Source organism: Falco cherrug, chromosome 9 (assembly GCF_023634085.1).
Source record: "Falco cherrug isolate bFalChe1 chromosome 9, bFalChe1.pri, whole genome shotgun sequence".
NCBI lineage: Eukaryota > Metazoa > Chordata > Aves > Falconiformes > Falconidae > Falco > Falco cherrug.
In genome coordinates this window covers 11112286-11128791 of record NC_073705.1, presented here as the reverse complement: position 1 = coordinate 11128791, position 16506 = coordinate 11112286, and the positions used below count along the sequence as shown (strand labels likewise).

Here is a 16506-nt window from a genome sequence, read left to right as displayed (position 1 = left end):
TGCCTGGGGAGGCTGGGCGTCTCCATCAGCAGAGGCTGCTAGGAACGACAGACAGCTCACGGGTAGGTCTGCTTCTCCCCTGGGGGCTCTGGTGATGTGGGGGCCCTTCGTATCTAGAACATCTGGGCAGCTGCTGCTGCCTCCATGGAGCAGTGAGCCCCTGAGCACTGCTGAGCCCTGTCTGGGCTGGGCTGGGACCAAGGGAAGAAGCCCTGCCTGGGGATCCGCAGAGCTGTCAGAGAGCAGCCCTGACACCACGGTGAGGGACAGCTGAGGCTGAGATAAAGCTGCTGCGTTTTCCCCTGTGCTGATGGCAGCGGGGGAGTGCCCAGCCCCGGGCTAGGGAGCTGTCTGGGGTGGGATGAACCTGCAGGAGCACCTGGCACCCCAGGGTGCGTTTCAGTGCCGCTCACACGAGGGAAGGATCTGTCCCTCTTGGGCTGCAGCCCCTTCATGCTGGCAGGTGTTTGCTGATGGGCTCCCCCCAGCCTTCTCCCCAGCATCCTGGGGGTTGAGCACAGGTTTGAAGGGGCTGGTGTCTTCTCCTGGAGGGGCTTTGGGAGCTGTGAGGCCGCCAGCCAGGATGGAGTCAAGGTACTTGGTGCTGGAGATGGCTCCTCTGGGCAGGAGCGAGGAGCTGCTGTGCATTTCTTCTTGCCAGTGATTGGAAATGAAAAGTCACCGGGAGATACCCAGGGAGCAGCTGGACAATGGCACCTGGGAATTAAAGTGACCTCAAGAGAGGCGAATCCACCTGGGTCCCAAGAGATTTACATATGATGGAGAGCATATTCCAACTTCGTTATAACAGTAATGGCAACAACTGCATTTGCAAAGGCAAACATTGCTCCATCTCCCCACCTCCGACCCTGGGAGACCCCACGAGGTGCATCACCACCACCACCGGCTTCCCACCGAGGTGGCTGCATGGTGACCCTCCTGTCCCTCCTGTCCCACCTGCGGGTGGTGGCCAAGCAAAGCGAAGGGGAAACAGGAGCCCCCCGCTCTGCTCTGTGCCCAAAGCCCCCCTCTCAGGAGCAGCACCCCAGCCCTGGGTCATGGCAGGCTCTGCCCAAGATGGGTCCCGGTTTCATTTTGCACCCTCCACGGGGTGCTGGGCACCATGGGTGCGCAGGCAGGGTCCTGCTGGCTGCCCGCAGGAGCAGGGGTAGCATCCAGCCCGAGGGCATCCCAGCTCGGGGGCCAGAGCCCAACGACAGAGCCACCATGGGGGGCCCAGCTCCACCGAGCACCCCGGGGAGGGCAGCTGCTGACGGTGAGGCGGCTGCGTGTAAGCAAGAAGCCATGGGGCCGGGCCGTGACACACTGGGGTGACTGCCAGCTCCTCTGGCACACCCGCAGTGAGACACCGAGCCAACAAACCCGCTGCACCACGGGTGCCCCTGTAGGCAGGGGCTGCCCATGCCCCCCAAGCGCTCCTCCTTCTCACCAGCTGCCCATGGGCTGCCATGAGCAAGCCCCCCGCCCACTGCCCATCACCCCGGGGCTGCTGGCTGCCCCACGGGACCCCTCAGCTCAGGGATGTCCCCACCAGGGCTAGGGAGCAGCACGAGGGTGGCATGCTCCTTGCCTGAACCACAGCTTGTTCCCAGAGCTCCCCTTGGCCAAGCAAGGGTTTTGCAGCCCTTGTACCCTGTCAGGGCAGGATCTGGCCCTCACGTCCGGCTCCTTCCCTGCCCCCTTTGTGCCCAGGCAGTGATGCTTTTGGAGCGGTCCCACACTCCGGGGACCACCCCGGGGTGAGAAGCGGTGCCAGGCTCTGTGTGAGGCTCTCTGCGGGCTCTCGGGCTGCTGCCGTAGGTTGCCCAAAATCCCCAGGCTAAATCAGTGGCCCGTGTTCTGGGGACACCATCTGTCCTCAGCCCACAGCCTCAGCAGGGAAGGGCGAGCTGGGGACCCACACGGCCTCCTCAGCACCATCCGGGCAGCTGGTGGCTGCAGGTTGCTGCAGCAGAAGCAGCGCCACAGCAGCCAGCCAGGAGCAGCATCTCAGTGGGCTTGGGGTCCTGGGTTTGGCACAAATCTTGTGCCAAACATACCCAGGGTGACCTGTCAAACGTCATGCAGAGCTGAGAGGTAGGACAGAACCTCCACCATCAGCAAAAGTCCTGTGGGAGGTTATTTCCCCACTGGCCCCACCGTCACTCCTTCTCTTTCTGTTCTGCAAAAAAAGGTCAAATCTGCTTTCAACCGTTTTCCATCAACTTGTGGGTGCGTTTGCCACTGCCCAAGCCCTGTGGGGCTTCAACGGGGGCTGGAGTTGGAAGTTTCAGACTGTCTTGTGTGTGGGACCAGGGAGCCCTGGGTGTGGGGGGTCTCTGCCGAGGTGCTGCCAGAGCTTTGCTCCCTTTCTCATCGCCGCTGCTGGGTGTGACAAGCAGGTTTGCTCATGGGCTGTCTCTGCTCATCGTGGCTTTTTGATGAACGGCTGAGCAGAAGCACAGAGCACAGATTTGGATTTGCTCTTAGGGGGGCACTGGAAGGCTGCTGCCTGCTCAGGTGCTCCCCAGAATTAAAAAAAGAGAATGTTGCAGACTTTGTTTGGGGGGGAAAAGAAGAGAATGAATCAAAAGGTGTGGATGGGTTTTGCTAAATGCAAGTGGAGAAAGTTGTTAGGAATGACAACGGGACTCACAAGGGGGCTGAAGGGAGAAGTGACTTCTCTGTGGCTGATGGTGACCTCTAAGAAGGTTACGTAGGGAAATGGTCTTGGTGCTGCGGTGCAGGGTGGGTGTTGGCAGGGAAAGAGCCTGGAGCAAACACGTGAGTGAGAAGTGAATGAACTGGAGAGCACCTAGCTAGAAATGCCTCCCAGGGCAGGAGGCAGAGCATGAGGGAAAAGAGAGGGCAGGAAAGAGCTCGGTGTTGAATACGTGTGGAAGTGGTTGGAGTGGGGGTGATCAGTGTGGAGGTGATGGGAGCGGGGCTGATGGCATGGGGCTGGTTGGAGTGGGGTGACCAGACTGGAAGCAACTGGTGTGGAGGTGGTGGGAGTAGAGCGACCAGGTGGGAGGTGGTGGGAATAGAAGGCAAAGGCTCTGTCAGGGGGTTGGTGCTGCCCAGGCGAGAGGAGAAGCTGCTCTGCAGGGGACCCTCCGAAGCACAGGCAGGAGCAAAGCACAGCGGTGCTGAGCCAGCAAATGCCTGGAGTGTCCCAGGTCCTCCAGCAACCCCCTTCCTGCACTGCGGAGCATGCTGCTGCCCTTTCAGCATCTTCATCTCCGTGAGGAGGAGGAGGTGATCCCGTCAGATCAGCTGGACACAGGGTTCTGCCCCCCATGGTCCTGCCCTGCTGGGGAAGGGGCCGCCTTGGGGAGGGGAGCCCCAGCTCTGCCGCCACATGGGTGATGCGGCCATGCGCGGCGATGGGCCGTGCGAGCACTGTGCCTGCTTGGGCTCCTCCTGGACCTGGTGGACGGTAACACACAAACCGAGATGCGAAGCACATCCTCGTGTCAGGTGGCTGGCGAGGGGCCCAGGGGCCCCATGGTGTTCCAAAGGTGGTACCTCTGCATTAGGAGCTTTTCTTTATTATAAAGGCTGGCTGTGGGTGTCAGGGGTCCAGGGCTCGTTGCATGCATGCCAGGGGCAGGTGCACTGCAGCTGGTTTTTACAGGGTCCCAACCAGCAGTGCTGAGAGCCTGAACCAGTTATGAGACCTCGTTAAGCGCTGAGATCAGCATGCATGGGACCCCAGGGTAGCTTTTACTGCTCCATGCACTGGGGGTCCGCCAGACACCCCTGCCTGTGACTTGAGCCCGAAAACCTCCGCCTGCCCTGCACAGTCACCCTGTGCTGCTTGCCAGGTATTTGGGGAACTGGGAGCCCTGTGTGCTGCTGGCAGAGGGGTGCAGGCTGGAGGGCAAACGTGGGGGGCTGAGAACCCAGCCGCAGTGCTCTGAGGGCTCGCAAGGGTGTCAAAGCAGAAAAATGTGCTGGGAACAGCTTTGCCCTCCCTCTCTTTTGCTCCTCCTGTGCACGTCGAGCGAGGCCAAGTCCTGGTGCAGGCAGGGAGTGCTGCCTCCTCGCAGGCTGCTGCGCCAGGGTGGGCAGGGAGGTTTTTGGAGGGTGCTGAGAACTGTCTGGCTCGTGGCAGGCGGAGTGCAGGCTGGCAGGGAGCCCTGCCTGCTCCCCCCTGCTCCATGGTGGAGGGCTGGAAGGATGGATCCAGCTCTGTGGCTTTTTCTGGGGTGGGGGGATTGTGGAGAGCAGGTCTGGGGGCAGTTGGACTCATCTGTGGAGCAGGGCTGGAGGGAATTGAAATCCTCAGGTGCAGAGAAGTCCCTGCAGCGCATGGTGAGGAGCATGACAGCAGTTTTTATTTTAGCAGAATTTAAGCTTCTGCTTCAAAATGAAAGTATCCAGCCCCCCTGGCTGCAGGGGGCACAAACCTTCAGCACATCCCAACTGCCGCCACGCAGCCGAGGGGACAGATCCAGCACCCATGGCAGTGTCCAGGGCAGGGGACCAGCCGCTGGACCGTGCTGGAGCTGGTTTCTCTACCTGGGCTTTCCCCACCTTCAACCAATCCATCCCACAGCCCGAGGGTCTGCCTGCTGGGATGTGCTGCCGGAGGGATGGACAGACAGACAGACATCCTGCGGGAGGGATCTGGGGGGGGCAGAAGGTGCGTCCATGGCCGTTCCCCCAAGGGCCCATGTTTGCGGTGGGGTGGCTGGTTCGCTGGCGCACGGGTGGGCGCTGTGAACGCTTTGTTGCCTCCCTGACATGCCGGGCTCCCCTCCGTGCCGGCCACAGCCAAGCCGGCAGCAATGCCGCTTCCAGCAGGCAGCTGCCCGGGACCCCCGGCCCACCCGCGCTCGGCCCCGGGGAGCCCGGCTGGCAGCACAGCCCCGCTCTGCTGCCCTTTGGGGGGCTCAGCCTAGGGATGAGCCCCCCCCCCCGGCAGTGAGCTCAGCCTGGAGATGAGCCCATCCTAGGAGTGAGCTGAGCCCCACCGTGGGGGTGAGCCCAGCCTGGGGGCTAATCCCATCCTCAAGGCTAATCTCGGGCGAGCTGCCGACCCCAGCCTGGGTGTCAAACCCTGACGGGGTGCTGAGCCCAGCTGAGCTAAATCAGGGTGCTGAGTTAAACGTGGGTGCTGAGCCCAGCTGGAGACTAAGCCCAGCCTGGGTGCTGAGCCCCACTTGGGGCTGAGCCCTGCCAGACCCAGGCTGGAAGCAGGCTGCTGTGCCTGGCACAGGGGGTGGGCAGGGACCCTCCCCGGCTGCCCAGGACCCTCCCCGCTGCCCGAGCCCCTGGGCAGGGGGCACCGTGCCCCGGGCAGCGCAGCCGCATAATGCCCGGCTTGTTCTGCGGGCTGGGAGCGCAGCCCGCCCCTCCTCCAGCCCGTTCCCAGCCTATTCTACCTTGTGTGTAGGAACTGGTTTTTCTTCCTGGGCTATTGTTTCCGCTGGATTGGTTAGATTGCTCCAGGCCTTGCTCAGATTTCCTTTCTCACGCTTTTTTTTTTTTTTTTTTTTTTTCTTTCCCCCTTATATTCCCGTTTTCTGCTGCAGTTTCTATTGTCGCCCCAATTAAAGCAGCAGGAGCTGCCCGGCGGGATTTGGGGGGGGGGGGGGGGGTGGTCTTACCTCCTCCCAGCTTTGCCCCAGACCTTGCTGCCCCAGGACAAGGGGCCAGGCTCCAAAATCATGTTGCCGTGCTGGGGAGCCTGCGCCTGGGTCGGGTAAGGCAGTCTCTGCCCTGGACAACCTGCAGGCTACACAAGCTCCTTGGGCTCAGGCTGCTCAAATTTCCATTTTTCTGCAGCTATGTCCATTAAATCAATTTTTTTTGCTTTAGTAAATAAAAAGCGACGGGTCTGGTGCAGCCCTGCGGTCTTAGGCACTGGCTCCCGCAGAACACGGTGCAAGCTGTGAGCCGCAGGGTGGGATTGCGGGGGTTACCCCCACGCCTGGCACGGATTTAAGGCCAGGCTTGAAGAGGGACACCTGCCTGTGGCTGCTGACCTGGGGGTGGCACGTTGAGGATGGGGGGGGGGGGGGGGGGGGGGGGGGGCTGTGCTGCCTCTCTGGAGGGTTAGCTGTGATGAAGTGTGCACGGTCTCAGTGCGACTGGAGGAGAGGGGAGCCTGGTCTGCAGAGACCTGTGCCCGGAGAGCATGGCTCTGCTGCCCAGCTCCTGCCCTCCTGCCACACTACGGACCAGGCAGTGGGGCAGGCAGGATGTCCCACTGCCCCAGAAGATGCTGGTCTCTACCAAGAGGTCTGGCACCCCGGTGGGGAAAGGCAGGTAGCGCCCAGATGGTATCTGGCTCCAGATGGGGAAGGTAGCGCGTCCCCGGGGGGGCCTCCGCATTGCACTGCGGGCAGAGTTGGGTTCCCAGATAAAAATAGAAGCTGAAACATGAGCCCAACTTCCCCAGCTGCTGCCATCAGCACCCAGCTCTGCCTCTGCCCCCACACCAGCACCCCTCTCACCAGCCCAGGCACCCTTGGGACTCCCTGGAGAGGGCGGTGGAGGAGGCAGTGAGGATGCGGGTGAGGATGCTCATGGACCAGATGGCTGGGGAGGAGCAGGGTCATGCAGCCACCTGGCCTCGGCCACTTGTACTGGGCTGAGAACTGCTCTGGGGAAAAGCAGAGCTCTCAGAGCACAGCTTCCAGCCAGGCACGGCTTGGAGGGGTCAGTACAGAGCAAGGGGAGAAATGCCCCGACATACATTATGCAGATGGCCCCAGGACCCCAGCCAGAGGAGGGACTGCTGCCAGGGAAATCCAGAAGGAGCAAGACTAGGGGTAGCTGTGGCTTCATACGTAATAAGGATCATTTTCTAAAGCTTGTTTAGCACCAGGAGTGGAGGACGGAGCCCCTGGTACGGCTGCGTGTCCAGCTGGGAGGAAGGTGCAGCAACGGAGCTGAGGCTTTGCAGGCTGTGCTGGGTTTTTCGGGACCTGGGTCAGGCAGGAAACTCGGCTTCCAGCATGGCCAGCTTGCATTTGGGTAGCAAAGAGCAGTGCCACCCCCGACTGTTAGTGATCTGAGTGTTGGACTCATCTATACGAAGAACAGCTTTGGTCCCTTGCAGTTTCCAGGGCTCTGACTCCCATGGTCAGAAAATCCATCTCTGTGACCCTTTCCATTTCTGATGCTCCTGAAGGTCTGGGGGATGTTTGGTACCCAGATTTCCACCTGCCTTTTAGTTTTTCCGTGAGATCCTTTCGAATATGAGCTGGCAGGACATGGCCCTTGCTCTGTTTCCAGTGCTGGGGCGATTTCAGAGTTCAGGTTGGGTCATTTTTTCCAGCCCTGGGGTTCACCAGCTTCCAGCATCCCCCGGCCAAGAGCTGAGCTCTCACCTCCAGCTGGATAAAACTCACTAGCTTGATGGAGAGGAGTAGCAATGAGCTGCATTGCAGGGAGCTGGGCAAGTTAACCCTTTCCCTGCTGCGGCACAGGCTCCCTTGGGATGGCTCAGGAGCAGACCGGCATGGGAGTTGTGTGCCTTGGTGCACCCTGCACCCTACAGGGTGCAGGTTTGCACACCCAGGAGGGGTTATCCCTCACCTCGGAGGTGGGTATGAAGCACATTTATGCAGGCAGGAGGGCAGGGTGCTGGCACAGGGCTGGAGCAACAGAGGCACAGGCAGTCGGGCAGGGAGGAGGGTGGGAAGGGACAGCTCGCCCCCCGGCCCCCAGCAGCTCCTGGCACAGAGCTCACCCTAAAACGAGGGCTTCAGGGATGCTGCATAGCCTCATTATAAGGCAGTTATTACTGGTTTGGCTTCGTTATTAAACTTGTTGTAAGCGCTGGGAGTCTGTCCCAGAGCAGCACCCCGCCGTGCTGGGTGCTGTATAAACAGGGCTTGCGGCTACGGTGAAGGTTGGGTCAAGGGTGCTGTGGCAGCCCCAGTGTTTTGGAGGGGCTCAGCCCCCATCTCCGCAGATCACAGCCCAGCTGGGAGGAAAAATGAGCAAGTGAGACTTGAGATGGCCGACAGGCAGCTGGAGAAGACAGGGATCCAAGGAGAGGATGTGTGTGGCGAGATGAGGGGATTGAGCATCTTTTTTTTTTTTTTCCCCTGGGAAATTCAGCTTTGCATGTGGATTTAGGTGTAATGTTGGGTGAGATTCTCATCACTGCAAAGGCCTTGAGGTACCAAAAAGGGCTTTCAGTGTCACTGACGATTAGGTGCCGACTACCCAAGGCAGCGTGACAGCGAGGCGGCAGTGGGATGGAGTTTGTGGTTAGGGACCTGCAGCCATCTGCGCAGCACTCGAGGGAGCACCTGTGTGCGGAGAGGAGCAAAAAGCAGAGATCACAAAACCCTGGTGCTGTCCCTGCCAGATGCCGAGCCCAGCTCTGGCAGCCTCCACGTGTTATCCAGGGGTGTCCTTGTGCTTCTCCTCTCCTCCCATCCCTGCCTTTCTCCAGGGGAGCTGACATACACACACCCAACCCAAAAACTGCATCTCTCATGCTTGGAGCAGCTGCTAACTGGCAGGTGAAGATGGCAAGGGGGGATGCCCCGACAAGGAGCCAGAGGGGGCTGGGGTGCCCACAGAGCCCCCTGGGCTCCATCACCTCTGACCTCCTGTTCTTGCTTCCTCCCCAATTTTGACAGCAGCTGAGCTCCGCTAATCTGCCCGTTTCAGCACCCGTGGTTCGTGCTCCCAGACAAGGGAGGCCCTTCTAGCTGTCAGGTGAGCCTTTCCCAGAGCTTATGCAAATGATACTAATTAAAGGCATTCTTATCTGTTCAATTTCCCACACCTTTTGCCTCCGAGGGGGATAGAAAACTTCATGTTTTAACTCCGTATTTCGTGGCAGTCGGAAGGACTGCCTAGGGAAAGCGTTGGGAAATGCAGCGGGTCACTCCTGATGAGAAGAGCTGGCTTATGCAAGTGTTGAAACACTTTATTATGCATGAGAAACCTTCCAGAAACAGATGACTAATAGCAAAGCGGGAGCAGAGAAAGCAGTGGGAACGGAGTACCAGGCTGGCATGGGATCCCATGTCATCTTACCAGCTTAGCAGGGTTGGGCTAGGTCAGCACTTGCCTAAGAGACCTCTCAGAGTACCTGGCTGGCAATGAGGGAAGTGATGTTAATGATTCAATAAACAGAGCCTTTCCTTCTTTGTGAACCAAAACGCCCTGTACAATGCCAGGAACCCACCTGCAGCCCTGTATTTCCACCAGCAGCACGTTACTTAGGTTGGATGGCCATAAAAATGCCAGCGCTCATTGTGCAGGCAGGTCTGGTGGAGGATGCATGGGCTGCTTTCCCGTGTGGGACCATCATGGTCCATCTCTCAGCACAGCTGTTGGCAGCCCATGTTTTGGTGGCTGCTCAAGGCTGTGTGTGCACCAAGAGCCATTGCTCCTTGGCAGGACCGGGCTAATCCACCTGTGCATCTTATCTGCTACTTGGGTGAGTTTGCTGATACCCAAGGACAGAAGTTAGACCATTTGTAAGTCAGCAGGAGCAGCAATGTGCACCTTTATGGTTCCCCGGTAGTGGAGATAAGAAGGTCAATGAGAAAAACTCTTGGCATGACGGGGAAGGGAAAGAGCCCGGTCAGCTGCTTTCTGAAAATCCCCTTGGAGGTGTGGCTGTTGCAGGGGCTCACTGATGCTCTGCACCTAGAGCTGGCCTTTGCACCGCAGGGTGTGGGAGGCTCTGGTGGGTTGAATTGCTGAGGTTTCTGCTCTTTGTGCAAGGACCTTGAAGGCACTGCAGGGCAGAGAGGAATCTGGCCCACATCGCTGCAGGAGGAAGAGGAGTGTCTGAAGGTCAAAGGAGGAGCTGGAGACTTGGGAAAAGTGTGTGAAAACATACACGTGGGCAGATGAGCGTGGTCAGCTCCTGACTTCTGTCTGGAATTTGCCACACTGTTACCTGGTTTTCTTTCACTGTCCTTCCCACCACCTCCCTGCTTTCTGGGCGCTCTCTGCTTGGGTGATGGGCAGGAGGTATGCTGGGGGCAGACCTGTCTATCTACCCTGGGCTTGGAGGCTGCACGTGGGCAACCTGTGCTGGGGAGATAGCTGGCTGAGCCTGAGCATCCCGCATGCCCATTCTGAGGATGTCTCTAGTCTTGGTAAGTCTGTGAAAGAAACTCTTGGATGCTCAAGGACTGTGCTTTCACAACCGAAATGAGAGTTGCACCCTCCATCCAGAGGAGTGGCCCTTTCACCAGGTGATATCCATCTCTGAGAGAGGGAAAGAAAGGGATGAGGGTAGGTGGTGTGTAGGAAAAGAGATATCACTCCAGGTGGCTGGTGAATAGTCCTGTGATATGGTGAGCAGAAGACGCCCAAAGAATTGTCCTGACATGAGCTGCCCTGAATTGCCCCAAAGAGTTCACGCCAGGCACTGTTGTCCTTTACAGCTGATTTTGATACACTGAGGATTTCCCAAGCCAGAAGCTCTCCAGGCAGAGGGTTGTGTCTCACCAGTAAAACCCCTGCCAAGGAGATCCCTCAGTGACGCTGGCCCGTGACGTTTGTCAGCAGAGCAGGCGGAAGGAATCCTGCGAGCCCTGGGACCATTTTGAGGATGGCTCCTCCAGGCAGAGCTCAGGATCACCGAGGTGATTCTTGGAGCACTTTGGAGGTGCAGCTTTCAGAGGTGGCAGAGGAAGGAGCAAAACTGACTCCACTGCTGTCTGAATTGCTCATCATTCCCCTGTGTTGGGCACCAGCCATCGTCTTTGGCCAAGCCCACACTGACTCCTGGGGCCCTTTTTGAGTCCCAGGTTTGGCTCCTGTTGTCTGCTGGACTCAAGTTTTCTTCAAGCTTCTTGGCTTGCTGGGTGGAGGCCCAGACAGGGGATGGGATGCTGAGATGGCCCCAGAGCTCCAGGCTGAAGCATCCAGTCCCTCGAGTCCTGGGAGGTTTGTGCGTCACTGCTGGTGAAATCCCCACCCAGCAGGGCTGGGAGAGGCAGGGATCGTCCTAAACAAAAACAAGCCACCGGATGGGCTTCCAGTGTTGCAAAAGGACGTTTCACCTGCCTTGTCCTCCTTGGCCACGCAGGCAGGGAGAGCCTCGCTGCACGGCAGCTGCCTGCTCGGCCGGGGTGACTCAGGCAGCTGGGGCTGGGGACAAATGCCTTGCCAGGCTTGGGGACCGGATCTCCTCCAGCTCTCCTGCTGCGACGTCACAGCCACATGTGACATCACAGTCCTGGTGCAATGACGTCACTTCTAATCCCTGTGTCACAGCTCTCGGTGGTGACATCACAGAGCAGGCTGGGCTGCGGAGTGTTCTGGGTGCGCCGGTGCCAGGTCCCAGGGCAGGAGCACGGGGGTGACGGTGCAGCAACAGCATCAGGACACCCAGATGGGCCCAGGGAGAGGGAACAACAGCGAGGGACCACAGCGGGGACCACAGCTTTATCCGAGCTGGGTCACACTTGACCCTCACCCTTGATGTGGACACGCGAGCAGAGCCCAGGGAGGCAGGGGAGGTGTCGCAGCCGTCCCCCGCTGCCCAGAGAGCCCGAATTTCACACCAGCCTCTCCAGCCCTCCTGCCAAGGGAGCAGCCGGCACGGGGGGATCGGAGCGGGGCTGTGCCCGGCTGGCTGCACGTGTGCCGTGCGGGGGCACCCGGCACCTGCCCGCAAAGGGGCTGATTCACACGAGGCGCTGGAAGCCAGGCTGCCCCGTGGGAAAGCGCGCCCGCCATGGCTCCCGAGCACCGGGATTGCTTCAGCGGGGGTGCAGCCAAGATCCATTTCACAGAGGGCAGAGCAGATCTAGGCTGGGATTTACCAGTGACTAAGCGTGTGCTGGCAAGGGCTGCCCTAGCGTGAGAAAGGCAGTGCTGCTGCTCCTCCGAGGTGTGCCCACTGCCGTGCGGGACCCCCAGCCCTCGGGGGCACAGGGGCACCCCACTGTGCGACAGGAGCACGGCCGGGCGGTGCTGTGAGGTCTGTGGGGGCTGCAGCCACCCAGCCCCCTCCTCCCAAGTTGAACTCCCCCCTTTTCTCCCCCTTGGCCCAGCACTTACGCTGGCCATGTGGACGGACAGGACCACTGAGACCCTGCAGCTCAGCACATCACCCCCAGGGCAGGGCTGGGGCATGGGGCAGAAGCTGCCACCCACACCCCGAGCCAGGCGCAGGGGCTGGGGGGGGGACACCCCGAGATGTTGCAGGAGAGAACCCTTTGCTGTCAGGTCATAGCCCCTGCTCACAGCAGTTGCACCCCCCCAGGCAGGGTTCCCAGGTGCTGCCATCTCCTGCTGCCTCACAGCCACAAAAATTTTTGCCTTTACGTCCACCCCACATCGTGGCAGCCATGAGTAATCCTGCCACAATGGATCTGGGGAGACCAAACCTTCCCAAGGGGGAACAACCCATCCCTTCCCCAGCAGAGAGGTTCCCCACTTCCCTACCCCTAAAACAAAAGCAAGACCCATGCAAAAAAAGCTGCCTCACATCCCTGGGTGGTGACAATAAGATGCAGGAGGCTGTGGGGACCCATGTCCCCAGGCAGGAGGCAAGCATCGAGCCCAAGGCCACCACCAGCCCCTGCACAGCAGCCACTCAGCCCGGTCTGTCGGGGTGGCAGGCTGCCCTTCTGGCTTCATCTCTTCTGGCTCGTTTTGGCAAGGCATTAAAAAAAAATTAATTGCAATTTTTTATTACGGCTAATTGGCGCTGCTGCTAAGTGGCTTATCTGGCTCCTGAGCCCGCCTTTGGGAAGCTGAGGGTGGCCAAGGCCTGGAAGCTGGGGAGATGGCACGAGGCACGGAGCCTCACAGCAAGCATCTGGCAATGCGTGGGAAATGCCAGGCTACCCCTGGGCTGCTGGGGCATACCTGGCCCAGGGCGGTGGATTGCCCCTAGCTTGCAATGATGAGCAGTTTTAGAGAAGCAGAGAAATTTGCCTTAGGTTGCTCCACGCACCCAAGTGGGAGCCAGGAGCCCGTGCCCGGCACACTGGCACCGCTGCCCCATCACCGTGGCGTGCTCCAGGCTGCCAGGGTTGGGCACTCAGGTGGCTTTGGTATTTGTGAGAGAGGGGAGATGAGCCTGTGCCCCCACAGGGTGCATCTCTGTATGCCTGGAGGGAAGGGCTGGGGAGGAGGGTGCTGTTTGCCCCTTGGGCCCCCGCTGTACCCATCCTGGGTGGCAGCTCAGTGGCCAGGTGGTTTGGGACCTCTCCCGGTGTCTCTGACACCCCGGGGCAGCCGGTGCTGCTGCCGTGCCTGGGAGGTGCCGTCCCACGTCTGTCCCACTGCCAGGCTGCGCACCCTCCTCCAGCAAGCAGCCCCCTCTCCTGTCGTCACTGTCAAGGGGAGTGGGGCCAGCCTGGGCAGAGCTTGGCACACGTCCCTGGGAGCTGCCTGTCACCTCTGTCTGCTTGTTGCAATCCCACAAATGGCAGCAGGGACCCTGTGAGCCACGCAGGGGCTTTGGATGCCTGCCAGCGTGGTGACACTTGTGGCTGCAGGTACAGCCTGCACAGGCTGGGACATCTTCGAGCCTCAAAGGGACCATCCTGTCCCACAGCATCAGCACTGACTCCACCATCAGAGCTGGCAGGGAGCAGAGTGGAGCATAGCTCTGCTGGGCAGCACCGTCAGGGTCCGTCCCACGACTGCAGGTGACAACCACCCTAAAAGAGGAGCCTGTTCTCCTTCCTTGCTCATCACTGGATCCATCCATCCTCTTCTTCCCTTTTTCTCAGCCATCTTTCAGGATGGGTCTGGCCCAGCTGATGATGGGCTGCTGCTGCAGGCACAGCTGAGGCGGTGCAGAGCTGAGGGAGATGGGGGCAAAGGTGTGAAAAGGAGCCAGGTGAGCTCCAGTTCTCATTAGCCAGACAGCTGAAGCCTGAGGAGATCAAATCTGATGGTTCGGGTGGGTTCTGCAGGTTGCAGTGTAACCCTCCCTCACAGGAGGCTGGCAGTGGACTCCTCCAACGTGGCAACTCCTTTCTGATCAGGTAACTCCAGCGGGTGATCTGAGCTTTGCAGAAATTCAGGTTCACTCAAATACGATTATCTTTCTGCTTCCCTGGGCTTTCACCCAGCTTCATTTCCCTGGGTTTGAATGTGAGAATGAGGAGGGTGCTTTGCCCTGCTCGGGGCAGGCTGAACCCCCACTCGCCCTCGGTGCGAGCAAGGAGGCGGGCTGGGGAGCCGGAGCATCCCACGGGGGGTCTGACCCATATTTGCATGAGTAGGGATTGCTTGATGCTTGCTGTGCAAATCGGGGGATTGCTGCAAAATTCCTTTCTAAAGGTGATGCAGCAGCTTCCACGTCATTTGGGTGTTTTCAAGATCGCACCTTGTCCATCTCTGCCTGTCTGTGCTGCTGCTCCATGGGGCTGGAGCACCGTGACTTCAGGGATCTGAGCCCAGGCATCCATTGATGGCCACATCATGCCCAGGCTGGGGAGCGTGTGCTGGTTTTGTGGAGGCTGCTGGTGGAAATAACTTCTTCCTGCTGCAGGGCAGAGCCGGGACATGGTGGCGAGCTCATTTTCAAACAAATCATCCTCCCCCCATCCTCCTTCAGGCAGCTGTGTGGGAAGAAGGGGCATCGTGGCACCTTGCCGTGAACCCAGCGCTGCCGCAGCTAGCACACCGCAAACCGGCAGAGCTGCTGCAGCCCCGCGCCGGTGCCCGGTCAGGAGGTGGAAAAACCTTTCTGGTTTCAACAGGCTTTGGAGCAAAGCCCCAGGCAGGGAACTTGTTCTGCTCGGTGAAGTTATGCACCTCTCTCCCTGCTTGCCTTGGGTGCAGCGTGCTTGAAATGCTCCACAAGCAGAAAACAGCCGCTACAAACAAATAGCTGATGAAAGGTGTTGTAGCACATCCCAGCTCCCATCGAAGCAGGGAGGGGGAGAGGAGAGGAAAGCTGTCAGGGAGCCGGCTGCAATGCTCCTACGGAGATTTAGTGCCAGTGGCTCCTGGGCAAGAACGCTCAGCTGCACCCTGGGCTCAGCCTGAGGCACCTGTTAGTGGGTGCTCCTCGGTCGTGGGGTTTGGGGAGCTCCTTGGGGGGGTTTGGCTCCCTAGGGGCCAGCACCTGGCACGTGCAGGCACTCGGAGATCTCTCTGGGTGCGTTTTGGCAAACCAAAGGTGGGGTAGAAACTGTGACTCTGTGTTTGCGGTGCTGTGGCAGAGGGGGGCCAAGCAGAGCCAGCTGAGATGCCAGGGCATTTCGGGGGCCGCAGCCATCCTCCACAGCTTCTGAGACGATAGGCTTCAATCTTGAAGCCACGGCCCAGATTTTGGGTGCCTGCTTGATGTTTCAAGACATCCTCAGTTACTGGTGGTTTCTGGCACTGGGTAGGGCTGGGGAGCAAGGACCAGTGGGGTGGGCAGCGGTACCAGCAGCCTGGCGCAGGGACATGGCTAAGCACTGTAATGATGGAGTGCCTTTGGAAAAGAAGTTCTTGTGGCTTGTGAACCCCGACATTGTGTCTGGTCATGTTGTGCACCCCCATCCCTTGGTGGGACAGGCTTCGCCCAAGTTTCCCCCTGCATGGAGGCTGCCCAGGCTCTGCCAGGGATGCCCCGTGCTGTATGCCCAGGCAGGCAGGAGATGCCCAGGGAGCATGGCCGCTGCCTCACCAACCTCCCCCTCTTTCTTCTTCCAGGTGTGCAACTGCGACAAGTACCTGAAGGTCTCAAGAGAGAGGATGAGGCAGCTGGTGGAGGGCAGCAGGCAGGCGCTGGGGGACGGCAGCACAGGTAAGTGGGTGGGCACTGGTGGCTGGGCGTGACGCTCCAACCCGGACCCCCTCCCTGCGCTCCCACCTGGGACTCGCTGCCCTGGGCAGAGTAGGACCGTCAGAGGGGGAATGGGGTCCCCTGCCGCCAGCCTGCCCTGGGGTGCAGACTCCCAGAGCTCTTCCAAGTCTGCTTGGTGCCTGGTTGAGCTTGTGCATGCCAAGCACAGCTCCCAGCCCTTTACCCCGGCTGCCCGGTACTGCCCTGTGAGGCATGGGATTGCCCAGCCTGGGGTGGTTTGGTGACATGCCAGCAGTGGCTTAAGTGACAGCCTAAGGCCATCGCTGCCTGACATGGAAAACTCAGCTTGGGCTGCAAAATGCCTCCTGGGTGGCGCTGCTAATGGTGCCTTTCTCACCTGCATGGTGCCTCTTAAACTAGGTCAGGCTGCCGGAGGAGTGAGTCAGTGCCGCCGGCCCGGAGAGGCTGCAGCAGGCTCGGGGCACAAGAAAGCTCCTCCATGCCCTGCCCTGAACTGCGCTGACACCCCCCTCCCCCCCCCTGCTCCTCCCTGCAGGGACCCATGTTTTGGTGGTGACACCCACCACAGACACACCAGGATGAAAGCGTGCCCCTCTCACTGCTCTGACCCAGCCTGGGCTCTGCCACTGGCCCTCGCACGCATTGCTTGCCGTGCCTCAGTTTCCCCATCTGCTTGGTAGGAGAGAGCAGTGCGACACGGCAGCTACCTGGCTCACCCAGCTGGCTGTGGCTTTGCTGGGAACAGCACATGTGGCTCTGGGGATGAAGGACGTGGTGGGGCG

The 16506-nt window shown here is 59.7% G+C and overlaps 1 protein-coding gene across 2 annotated transcripts in view; it reads left to right on the top strand.

The window, feature by feature from the left end:
- Positions 1–16506, top strand: part of EXD3 (exonuclease 3'-5' domain containing 3) — a 290795-nt gene that overhangs the window by 265470 nt on the left and 8819 nt on the right. For both annotated transcript variants that reach the window (XM_055720414.1, XM_055720413.1), the window contains exon 21: positions 15610–15703. In XM_055720414.1, coding sequence (XP_055576389.1) covers positions 15610–15703 — 94 coding nt within the window. The remainder of the gene's footprint in view (positions 1–15609; positions 15704–16506) is intronic.